The 13,207-nt window shown below is 38.2% G+C and overlaps 1 protein-coding gene across 8 annotated transcripts in view; it reads left to right on the forward strand.

The window, feature by feature from the left end:
* Nucleotides 1–13,207, forward strand: part of mtd (TLD domain-containing protein mustard) — a 902,673-nt gene extending 889,466 nt beyond the window's left edge. For all 8 annotated transcript variants that reach the window (XM_071599404.1, XM_071599399.1, XM_071599400.1 and 5 more), the window contains 3 exons: nt 6,445–6,741; nt 8,183–8,367; nt 10,466–13,207. In XM_071599404.1, coding sequence (XP_071455505.1) covers nt 6,445–6,741; nt 8,183–8,367; nt 10,466–10,601 — 618 coding nt within the window. In that variant the 3' untranslated portion in view covers nt 10,602–13,207. The remainder of the gene's footprint in view (nt 1–6,444; nt 6,742–8,182; nt 8,368–10,465) is intronic.

Below are 13,207 nucleotides of genomic sequence, written 5' to 3' on the forward strand. Positions count from 1 at the left end.
TGGACAAGTTTGGTAGCCTCACCGTCTTCACTGAAGATAAAGGAGTTAGTTAATAGATATATTTCTTATTTTCATATATTGTTCAGATTTCTGGAATATTTCTGTCCCCACCTATCTTAATTCTATTGAGGCGTAAGAGAGAGAATTCGGTCATATTTAGCTGAAATGTTTAGATAAATTTTCACTATCCTTAGTTTTCTAGATCCACTGATTTTCAAACACCAGCAGAGGATATCTTCCTCTGGTACCTTTACCAGTAACCAGTACCTTTAAAGGTACTGGTTATCTTTTTGGTATAACCTTTTGGCAGAAAAAGCACGAATTGCTGTGAAGCGTTTTAATGCCTTCAGATCGTGAAGGTTCCACAAGAAAGACGAGCGTTGAATATCAGTAATTTTTCCTTTTTTCCCATTTACCCCTAGAAATAATGATTGGTGTACCCGTGTTCTCGATATCATCAGCATTTCCAAGTAAAATAAACGTATAGATATATATTTCTCATTTAATATACATAAATTATTTTTTTAACAAGTTCTCATACTTTAGTTAATATAGTTAGTAGTTCTGATGAAGTTATCTGTTTCACTCTCCCATCATCCTGGGATGAAAATGCGGTGATGCATAGGTAGGTGGTGGTAATCATGAAAAAATAAGATTCTTCCATTTTTTGACGTGAATCCACCCGGAATGACGGGTATTTTCTAGAAATAAGTTTTGAAATCGAAGGACCGGTGACCGAGTCGAATTTCCCACGTTGGTCCTTAGGTCCTTATCTGATGGGACCGGTTCGGTCGTGGCGCCGTGATATGTTATTGTTCTGTCACCGCTGCATATCGTGTCTCCCCTGCAGGACGCATGTACTTGACCCACTGGTGGGACGAGAGCGGTGAATCCGCGGGAGAGTGGGTGGGGCAGGGGGGACGCGCTACCTACCTCCCTGCACGTTCCCGCCAAGCTCAATTGGATGCTAAATATAGACAGAGCGCCATCCGAACGGCGAGGGATAGTGCGTGTGTGGCCATTGCTAAAGTCAACCCGTCCACCCACTCTCCCCCCCCCCTCAACTCCTTTGGGGTCATCAGTTAGCCGTCGGCTATTCGGTTCGTATGGAATGAAGGGTACTGTATTTTCCCATTGCTGGAGATGTGTTGAATTTTCATGCAGTAGTGCAAGCAAGACAAATGTTCTTCACTTAGTTTCATTTCGGTTTAGGAAATGTTAAAAAAAAGTCTGATCCTATGACATCTTAGGGCACCTACTCCCATTTACTTGTTTCCTACGTACTGCCCGTGCTTGGGCTCATATTTATTTCGCCCCTGTCACATTCATACATTGTTTCATATGCGGTCCTCTGTTCCTGTGACTCATTGAAGTCCCACTCTTTTGAGTTTCTACCTCCACATTCTTTTAAGACTTTTTTCTTTCACCTCCCTGTTAACATCTGTTCGGTAATTTGACTCTAATTCTTTACATCTGCTTTATGTTATCGTTATTCGCACGCCTATTAATCTATCCTACTGTTTTAATGGATATGGCATAGGTAAAATTAGAAATAGGAGTTGGAGTCGATCTGGAATACGCAAAATCATGTTTGCCGATGATCGAGCTTTAGTTAGCCAGTCAGCCAACGGGTTACAAGCATTGTCGAGCGCATTAAAAAATCATTGTGATAGGAATGGGATGAGAATAATTGTTAACGAGGCAAGAGTTATGAAGTTTTCGAGAAAAAGGAAAGCGAAGCTTAAACTAGGGGGTAAAAATCTAGGGCCGGTGAAATACTTAAGCTATCTCGGAAGCGTTTTGGAACAAGATGGATAAAGTAGTGGTAGCAAAAGAGGGATAATTGCATCAAACAAAAAGCATTCCCAAGGAGGAGGGAATTGATTATGGCAGAGCCTGTTGAGTGATGATGTTAAGAAAAGGCTCGTGAAAACTGGGTGTTGAATGTGGTTCGTGCAGCGTTGAAACATGGTCATTGATGATAGGCGTAGATTCAAGAGATGTGACTGTTGAGAAGGATGGAAAAGGTGAAATGGGCCGAAAGTAAAACGAATGAGGAAGTGCTGATCATGGTGTGGGAGGATAGTGGATTATTGGGTGAAATCCAAAGGAGGCAGGAAAGGTGGTTTTGGAGCACTTTGACTGACAACGTGATGTTGAAGTCGGTGACGGAGGAAGAACGTCAGGCAACCAATGAAGGGAGGGGGTTGATAAGGATAGGCATATGGGACGGTATGAAGGGAGGTAGAATGTGTGCGGAATCGGAGAGAAGGGTTTGTTGTAGTGTGGGTGTCAGGTTGTGTTTTGCTAAGAAAGGTAAGAAACTTTAATGTTCTTTAGCTCGTGTCTGTAAAAAACCTACCTAAAACGATAGGCTAGGTAATAATAATATCATCAATCGTTCTGCTTAAGTATTACAAATCAGTAATTTCGGTATATGTGCTAATGTGTTTCAGTAATTGTCTGATTCCTTCATATGAACAGTATTTCACTCAGGATTAGGAAATATCTCTCTACATGTTCCACATTGACACTTAATGTAAATTATTTTCGAAAGATTCGTCAAGTTTTATGCAATTGAGCGAGTTAGATATTTTTTAGTTCATCTTATTGCCAAACCTAATTATTAAACCGGAAAACATGAGTCTATCCGTTTTAAAATGTCGAGTTTGGTGAAAACGGCATTTTTAATTGCACTTTTTACTGTTCTTTGGGAAGTGGCAATTACCCGTGGAAGTATTTGTAAAATTTGTTGTAAAATATTTTTTTATCATTGCCACCACGTGGGGATAAGTTATGGACGATCTGTTAAAAAACGTTCGCATTTGTTGAATTTTGAACTTTGGAAGTGATCTCATCCGTCATTTACAAATTTTTCCTTCCCAAACGTTCTCATTTTTTCCATGCTATCTGGCGGTTCTTCTCTCGTCCTTTCTAGTCGAAAAGCTACAAGTGTGGTTGACAGAGCTTCACCGTGTTAAAAGGCTTGACCAAACTTGCATTTAGTTAGGAGGAAAAGAGGCAAATTTAACAAGAATTGAGTGTGTGGAAAGAAAAATGATTCTTCTTTTTGGAAGTTTTGACCTTAGTGTGATGATATAGAACCGCCGCCTCGCCGACGCGTGATTCATTTTGGTACATGACGTAATGTTTGCTACTAAATATAGCATTTATTTTTGGGCATTAAACGATCCATCCATCAATCCATCTCCAAAAGGCATAGGATGCAATTCTAACGGAGCTGTTATTTGTTCTTATTAAATGTTTTTGTCGCCCTGTCGTGAGCTCCCACGGTTGCCGAGTGCTTGCCCTTATCCTCCCTATTGTTTGAGCCAACCGCCGCGCCGCGTCGAGTCTTTATTGGAAACAATAAGCAGTCGATTTAATGATTGTATTGCTGCGTCAACTTCTGACTGAAAAGAAAATTAATACACATGCATGTTGTTTATACCGTGCTCGTCTCTTTAGGTTTCTCATAAACTCAAGTAAGTGTCTAAGATATCACCTTATCCTGTAGTTATGTCCACGCTGCATTGGGGGTTAGAAATCATTAAGAGAGAACGTTTGAGATGAAATGATAGAGTGAAACAAGGTCTTAAGATTAACTAATTCCAAAGGCTTCCTTCATTCGGGTCACTAAAGCAAAATTAAAAGGTAAATCTCTTGTTTACCATCCTAGTTATTCATTATAACGCCCGCCTCACTTCGCCGTAGCTCCGTGAATTATGTACGTATTATTTTAAATTATTCGAGAGCCTTCGATGAGCAAACCATAGGCATTTATTAGATGATGCCTAACTACCTACCTAACTCAAGATTTCCAATCGAAAGTTCGGCTAAAACAGTGACGTATTTCCGTTCCCTGATCAACACAAGACCGACTGTTTAATTGAAGTCGCGAAAGACCGATTATTTCGCCCGGGTATTGGAATATGGAAGTGAAAAACAAGATAGCGTGTAATGAAGGCAGAGGAAGTCGGGGATGTGTGCACTGCTAGTTGTTTCGACACACAAGCGGGAACATTTTCCACGTAACACGTTCAGGCGACAGTGTCGGGACCATTGGAATCAGTTCATTGTGCGAGGAAATGAAAAATCATGGGCATTTTTGTGTATTTCTCGGTTGTGGGTCGAATTTCATAGAGTTTTACGTAACAGAAGATAATGCGTTTTTATCAGTTTACTTGACATTCTACGAAGGATACCGTATAATATGGATTATTGCTTTTGAATGAAAAATTGTCACGGGTGCGAAACTTCTCTCGAGTTTACGACCTTTTTCCTGCGAGGGCACACATTTGAATCGTGCGTAAATGGAAGGAATAAAATTCGTACGATTATTTTTTATGTTCGATTTCTGGCACTGCCCGATTCTCGAGCAACCTTTGGCTTTATTTTGATCGCATTGTCGTGGTTCCATAGCCGCGAGCATCGTGCGTCGGAAATGGCACAATTATTTGTGCGTGGCATATCGACAGCGGAAACTGGGTTTATAACCGCCTGTGTTCAGGGATCTATTTTTTCGACCAAATGATGGCGTGGGCCATTACTTTATTGACTGCGAGTCGGTGCGAAAACAGTGTGGTCCGCGTGAACAAAACAACAATCGAAGATTAACGTAACAGTAATGCTCCATGTTTTGAACGTTTGTACACGTATCGATTGTTGAAGAGCATTTTCAGTCCTGACACGATGTGAACTTATTTCCGCGTTTTAAGCGTAGAATATTTTTTTTAACGTTGTTACTTGGGCCCAGGACGTATATTTCCTCGCAAGAACGCGCATTCCGACTGATTCCCAACCATCTCTCGGGGCGTTCAATTGGTTTTAATCGAGGCTGTGTATTAATTTCGAAGTGCTCTGATTCGAGTGGAACATTCGTTGACCATCAGTGGTCCACCTCTTCGCGCAGCGGTACTTACTCTGCACCGCGAAGCTGTCTCGCTCTCTTTGCCAATCATCTCCGAGAGTTCCCCAGTGCGTCGTGAATTAATAATAGAGCCGGTATTGCGGTGAGGAGGCAGCGTTGCCAACTCTTCGCCGGAATGCACCCAATTGAGCTCAGCCGATGGCCGAGCAGCGATCGAGTCCCGCAACGTTGTTTTTAGAGCGGCTTGCCGTTCGTTCCCATTCACATTTTTCTGCTTCGCTTTTGTTACTGTTCACCCGCTAGTTCTTTCTTCCTCCGGTGCGGGGGGAGGTTGGGAGTACGGGATGTAGAGTGAGGGGGGGGGGGGGTGGAGGAGGGGTGCTATCGCGTATTTTAATTGACCGCCAAGCTGGCAATTGCCAATTATAATGAGTTGCGAAACGCAGGGTGAGTCGTGATCGGGGATTGGCGATTCGTTCCCTCTCGCATTATCCGCTTAAAAAAATTCCTCGTCTTGCCTAAATCAATTAAAAAGATAACATGACTTTCTTGTAAAGCTAATTGCGAGGCAATATTTTCGGCACTTTTGTGGTGTTGGCAATATCAAATAGTGATCTGAAATTTATCTCAATGCCATTTCTTTTACTTTCTACTGTGAAACATTTTTGTAGCATAAAAGAAAGCTGCAGAATCTGGTAACCTGTTTGGTATTGAAGAGATCTATATGTACACACGTATATTATTGTTTTTATTTAAAAATACAATAATGTTAACTTGATAAAATGGAAGCCAATCAGCTTCGAGATTGCTAATTTGTTTGCTTGGAATGATAGCTGCTCAACAAAGTCGAAATCAGAAGGAAAATAACCATTTTTGAAAAATGTGTATTTGGGTTTGTCAACTCCCAAAAATAATTACTAGGTGTGAATGATATCAATGAATTTACCCTCACTAAGTTGTATTAATGGCATGGAAAGGTAGAAAAACACAAGGAACCCGGTGAAACAATTCTTTCTCCTCAGACCTGTGCTTTTGTGAACTGTCATTCTAAATGTGATTTGTCAATTGTCTGCAGCACCCAATCTCCCCATGACTTGTAATTCATGTGAAATTCCTCCCTTTGTTGATGTAACCAGCACATTGCTTGGCCCAGTGGCTAATATTAACTTGTTGATTGACAGCAATTAGTCATGTAATGGTAAATTGGAGTGTTTCCTGTTATACATATTTTATAGCATTCTCTGTTAAGTTTGTATAATCATTGATGTAATTCTTTGGAATCAGTGTCTTTAGTCCACCCAATGGATGTGTTGGCAAAAGTAAAAATGTTTACACTTCCAATAGGATAGGTAGTGATTATAGGCTTTTGAGGCATGTGTAGGTACTGCAAAAAGTCTTTTATGAATTAGGTGTATTTAGCCCACTAATACACATCGGCATGCAGTAATGCAATTGCTTGTCCATTGCACCAATATCTGTAACGTTTTGCTTTCATAGTAGCGTGTGTGTGTGTGTATGTGAACTAGGATGTACCTATGGGATGTTTGTTCCTCATGAAAATTTTCATTATTCAGGTGCTGTCAATGAGCGAAGAGCTTCGCCGAGCTCTGTATGCTGCCAGCAGTGCGGCTAGCCTTGAATCATCGGCTTCATCAGAAGTTTTTCTACCGGAGTTGGCTGGTACAACCGAGATATTATCAGAGGAGCACAGGAGGAAGCTGTGTTGCCGTCTGCCTGCCCGTGCCGAAGGTTATGCTTGGTCATTGGCCTTCTCAACATCTCAGCATGGCTTTTCACTCAATTCCATGTACAGGAAGATGGCGCGAGTCGAAAGTCCTATCCTTTTGGTTGTACAGGACACTGAAAATAATGTAAGTATAGTCGTTTGAAAGTCGAGATATGATTGATAATAATTGATGCTCTTTTTTGCTCATAATATGGATTGACTTCTGTTTTATTAAAGTTATTATTGAAGCAGATTCAGTCAGACATCACATGTGAATCAGACAATTAAACAACTTTAAGTTTCTTTTGTAATGAGTGAACTTCTTCATTGAAATATATCTCACAGAAAAGTTTATTTAACTGTGATAACAATTGCAATTTGTAGATTCAGTTATTTTAGAAAGCTCTCTGTGAGTACAATAATGTTCATCATTGACCTGGTAATTGCATAGTGATTCCTTGCAAGTTTTGACACTGTTTTTGTTCATTGCTATTGTGCATGCTGTAAAAATTTGTTTATTGATAGCATTACATCCATGTTCTAGTTAGGAGTATAGTCTACTAAAAAGTCTAGTTCATTGAGGGTTCAAATAGTAACTGAAAATTTTTTATTATAATTCCAATTGGCTAAGATGTCAAAACTTGCCTCTGATAAGTACTGAACCTCTCTCTCGTAAAATATCTGTATCATCATGCAAACATTGAAGGAGGATACAAGCTAGACTTGGCATTTATGAAAACTCAATCTGAAATTTTCAGCATTATCCTCGAAACAGCTGTTAAAATAAAGGAAAGATTAATAGAAATTATAGTTAGAACTGACAAAATTGAAGAAATTTTCCTTTCTCCAGATGGAGTGCTGAAGGAGGAAAATTTAAATATGTATACCTGAGAATGATACTGGCCCGCAAACCTATAGGACGGTTAAATTTCCCATGTTTGATTATTTTTTCTTATTCTATTCACATTCACTTTTTTTTATTCTGTTATTCGCTTCACACTTCTCCCTAATATTATTCATCCAGTTACTTAGCATGTGTGCTTGAGATTCTATTACTGTGACCTCTCGGGTGAATGTTCAATTTATTCCCTATTTCAAACCTCATAGATATTGGCAGGTTTTACTGCTCTATGATAAAGTTCTACCTCAAAAATAATTTAATTGACATGAGGGAAATGCAATGGAAAAGATCATTGATTGGAATTGAAAACTTCTAGCATGTGCGTATTTTTTAGTGAAAATTGTTTTTGGTGGGTCGCATTAGTCCAATGGTAGAGCATTGGAATACTGGCCAGATTCGATTCCCGGTAAGATCTCTCTGGGCACCCTCAGCTCCACCCAAGCTATTTGATTTTTTGGGTTCCAGATCCTCCTGGAAAACCATAAACAGCTCTGGGAATGGCACTAGCCCCCCTACCCTTATAGGTAAATTTTTACATGCAGTTTGGCTTAGTACTGGGTGAACTCTGCCATCACCTACCAAACCGAACCTTTGGGTTGATAACTGTGTTTATGGTCATAATTGTTTTTGCAAGTGAAAATGATTCCCATGAGCATAATGTAATATTCATATTTTATTTTCCTAGGTCTTTGGAGCACTCACATCCTGTGCTCTGAAAGTGAGTGACCACTTCTATGGAACAGGGGAGTCGTTCTTGTTCAAGTTCGACACAGACTCCCAAAGCACAACATGCACAGTCTACAATTGGACTGGAGAAAATATATATTTCATCAAAGGGAACAATGAGAGTCTTGCCATAGGAGCTGGAGAGTGAGTGTCATTTTACTCCTTAACTAATGTCATTGCAAATGTATTTGTATCACTGGTAGTCTACCAGTTAAGGTTTGTTTTGGATGGACACAGGCAATGGAGATAATGACACAATGACAATTCACTTGAGTCTCCTAGCAAAACAACAGGATATTTAACCCTAAAATAAGCCCCTCGTCCATGTACTTCCTTCCATCTAAATGTCTAAGCTATTCCTTCCCATTTCTCGTTTGTCTAACATTCTCCTCTCTATAACAGATTTCAACATCCCATTCCCAATAAACATTCTTCGCATCTATCTTTCCTGCCTCCTTTGAATTTCTCCCAACAATCCCCTCTCCTCTCCAATCAAGCCTAACACTTCCTAATTGTTTTCCCTTCTGTCCATATCACCTTTTCCATTCTTCTCCACACCCAAATCTCAAAATCTTCCAATTTATGCTTGTTATCTTGCTTCAATGACCATGTTTCTTGGTCATCTCTCGTATATGAATAGCCAATCAGAATTGATCTAGCAGTTTTTAAGCTAGTCTGACAGAACATTTGCATGATGTAATAATCACCATTGGTTGAAATATAAGGTATTGTCTCCGCAATAATGATTTGAATATATCCAGTTGATGGTTGCTTTGAATATGTAAATATTGTGTTACAATTAGCTATTATAATATCATTAAGATGTACAAGTCAGTAACTATTCAAGATATAATATTATTGAAGTGAGTACTGTTCTACAAATTCATTATAAATGTTCACAAAATGTCCAAAGTTTAGTAAAGCTCCACCTATCAGGTCCTCTTTTAAAAAAGTCAATTTCACTATTTTGTCTTCGGTTCAATCACTCACCACAATTTCAAATCCAGAATAATACATAACATGTGCCAGCTAGGTGGAAATATGTAATATTGCTTTATGGTTTAAAGAATTACTTCATTTAAATATCACTTTTGATGCCATTGATGGCATGAGGAAAGCTTACAATAAGATGAGTAAATTTTTGTTAATGATTCATGAAAAAGCCAGCAAGGTTTTTTATGCACACTTTTCAAAATGTACATTGCATGATGAAAGTAATTTTAAATAATGCATAAAATTGGAATTCGGAAATGTTGCAATTATTTTTATATTTAAATTGTATTGACCATATGAACAATAACTTTTTCGACGAAACATTTAGCAGTTTTGTTATCTTTGTGGATTTTTTATTATTTAACTCTTTACAATAGACCCCAGAGTTAGACATTAATTGTCTTCAGTTGTTCTGTTGTCAATTCGATTGTCCATGCTAATTACCTAAATGTGCTGAAAATGTGGTCCTGGTATAAATGGATTCAATTCGTATGAATCGTAATAATTTTTAAAAACAAGTGACAGCAATTAGGAAACAAATGAACTCTCTCCTCTTTGATTCCTTGTGATTAATTAGGGGTTTATGGCAATGTTGATTACAATTTGTTTCTGTTAATCAGTCATTGCCAAATGGGAGGAATTATAGTTTTTCAAGAACACAGAAGGATCATCCAGTGAATAGTAAAATGTATTGTGAGCATGCTAAACCAATGATTTAATTAGGAAAAAAACAAATGATTGGCAAAGTACGAATTTAAAAAAAAAGGATTGCTGTTATGGGTTCATATTCACCATATGATAACAATTTAAATAATGCTGTGTAAATTATCAATGACTTGCATATTGCATAGTAATAATATATATTTTCTCACCTCAAAGGAGAATATGTAGCTCCCAGGGCTATTTAATGCAAGGAGAAACGATAATGGTAAAGATTGCATAGTACAAAAATGTTTAATTAAAAACATGGACAACTTTTGATTTTGTGATACAAATTGAAAACTTTTAAAGAAGGCGAGGTATTTCAAACTTGTATTTTTTGAGAAGTATTCCAAAGTTTCAAAGCATTTTTATTGTCTTTAAGATAGTAATTTTATCAAAATTTTGAGTTGCTGGGAAGAGAGACTAGCATGGATAATATGCAATGTGAATAATTTGCATGAAGTTAATTGAGTGTTTACTGTTTTTTTAAATTGAAATGTAATGAACGTGCATTGATATGGTGTTCCGTCTTTCAATATTCTTCCAGTGGCAAATTTGGACTTTGGCTGGACGGTGATCTGTATCAGGGGAGGACACAGCCTTGCGAAACGTACGGGAATGAGGCTCTAGTGCCCTCTGGAGACTTTGTGATCAAAACACTCGAGTGCTGGGCCTTTGTTTGAGCACGTCACCATGGCATCACGTCTTTGTAGCAAGAGAAGTGCAGAAATGCTGGGTCATCCGTTATCGTCCGATAAGGGGGGAGCACCCCAGGCAGAGTATGCATGACGACAACAATGATTGATGACCAGTGTTGTTTATGGTCCTTGATTGGTGTGGCCTCTGACATGCTCAGGAGTGCGTGCACCCACCACCCTCCCTCCCCTGAGAAATCCGAGAGTGTGGTTGCATTTTAGAACTGGCACCGCACCCATGTTTCAACGGTTTAGATTTCGGTTTGGGTGGGACTCTTTTGAAGCACCACGACCAAGTCAAGCAAAGTGAAGATTCATCAGTGAAGAGAATCGTTATGTTGATTAATTAACTGATTAATTACTTTACTCTCGGTGAAAACTGGAGAAATGAGAGGTGTTCATTTTTGGGTTTGGATCTCTCTCTCTCTCTCCTACTCTTTATAAAGAAGAGCATTTAATATAGCTCACGAGTAAGTAAATTGGTGAGCTAGTGAGAAATTATTTCTCTCTATTTATTTATTTTGTGTTCTTTTGTGATTGTTTACATTGTATGACGAAAAAAAAAATCATCCATAGCTCACTTAGCCATTCACTATGTAGGGAGCGAGTGTGAATGGATGGCAACTTGATGAGAGAGTTGCTCTGCTCACGAAAAAAAAAAGGCTTTGATAATATGTATTTTGATTGCTCTACATTCTGCCTTAAACAAGAAAGAAAATGGTTAAACCCTCACCCCTCTGGATCGAGTCAATATTGTCCACCGAGTTTTAAGTTGCATGATGCAACGAAATCCCAAAGGGTAATAAATAGTAATAAAGTTGTAAGCCATGGAATATGATTCTGTGCAATGGGGAGCAATGCTTTCATTAATCTGTACTGGCTTGGAGACTGCTGGCCAAATGGTTTTGCGAAAAGATATGAAGCGGAGGCAACTCCTGTTCGAGTTCTTTTCAATGGTTTTTTAAAAATAAGATTTCTTTTTTTTTAATCACAAAAAAAAGACTTTGACATCATTGTGGTAAAACATTTGCAGTTGTTTAATATGCATTTTTAATACCTCCAGGCATTGATTACCAAAAATGTCTTTGTTCCATCAAGGCCAGATTGGTTGGTCCAGCATGATCTTGAGAAATACAAGGAGCACGTCTTATAAGGGCACCTAAATATTTGGGCTTTGAGTAAATAGAGTGTTTCAATTGCTGTGGGAAGTTTAGAAAAGTTGCACATGCATTATACTTGAAAGCCAATGATGCTTTTTGTGCCCTTTTTTTGGTGTTTAGGTGAGTCGTAAGAAGTAATTTGATATCTTGTTTGCTCTTAGTGGATTCCTTATTCTGTAAAGAGAAATTCAATTCTGCTTGTTCCACTCTGCGCGTATGATGAGAATGGTTTGAGTTACTCATGCTACAGTTAGAGGTAATTGTAACTACAGCTAATGGCAGTATTTTTGTGCTAAATACATCGGCTCCAAGTTTGCAAGAATGTCATGTTGGTGTAATTTAGTGATCTAATAGGTATTGAGGAATGCTTAAACAAGAGTCTTTTATATATTGAAAAAGCAAAACTTGTCATTTCTATGTCTCATTAATAAAAATTTGATTGTTGAGGTTACATTGCACTACCTGGGGTGTCTATGATAACGTATTCTTTAAAAAAATTTTATGCCGCATTTTAGTTTGTATCTTGAACTTATTGAGTGCGAAGGAAGCACTCGAAGAGAATTCCCTCAACATCATTCATAGGTGCGGTAAATGCTTCTCTAATAGATGAGCTAAGGAAGAATATTGAATTTAAACAAAAAAAAGAAATATTTATTTTGGTAGGACAGTTGTTGCAATGGTTGTGTAGAAAAGCGAATCCTTAGAGTACTTGCAAAACCTCTTGGTCATGTGAGTTTAGGATTTGTGTCTGCCAAATTGCTGGTATTTATGTAGATGCACTTGAAACAGAACTATATGTTAGTTCCATCGATTGGTTAGTTGGGATTTGGCCTACCTGTTATCATGAGCATGTAATACCTCAAATAGCTTTAATGGATTGTCTTTGGTGTTGAAGTTTGATGATGATGATTGTGCAAAATATGGGGGCCAAAGGCTCAAATGTTAGTTCCTCTGCACTTCCCATGGACCAATGTGCTTCTCGTTCAACTGTGTTGTGTAATCAAATGTTTCTCAATCACCCTGTTTCTCACTCCCTTTCTCCTGCCCCCCCCCCTCCACATAAGACCTTGTTGAAATGGATAAAAAAAGAAGTTCAGACTATTTTGAAAATGTTCTGTAAGAATGGATTTTTAAAAGAGTTTTGGAAATTTCTTGCATTACAAACTTTATGGACTCAAGTCAACATTTTTCTTGCTAAACTCAAAAACAAAATGCCTCAAGTGAATAGTTACTTTTTTTATGTTTCCCATTTTTTTTTTCTTCTGGATTGAGTAGAATTTTTGAGATTTATGATTTCATTTGGTGGATTCAAAAGTCTGGAAAAAAAAGTCTAATAGTTTGAAACTAAATTTTGGTAGGGTGACGATCATGAGTATTCCCATTCTTGATTCACCTGAGGTTCCATTCCATAATATTTTCGTCTTTTTTTTTTAA

The sequence above is a fragment of the Hetaerina americana genome, unplaced genomic scaffold, assembly GCF_022747635.1.
Source record: "Hetaerina americana unplaced genomic scaffold, ioHetAmer1.1.p SCAF_11, whole genome shotgun sequence".
Taxonomy (NCBI): Eukaryota; Metazoa; Arthropoda; class Insecta; order Odonata; family Calopterygidae; genus Hetaerina; species Hetaerina americana.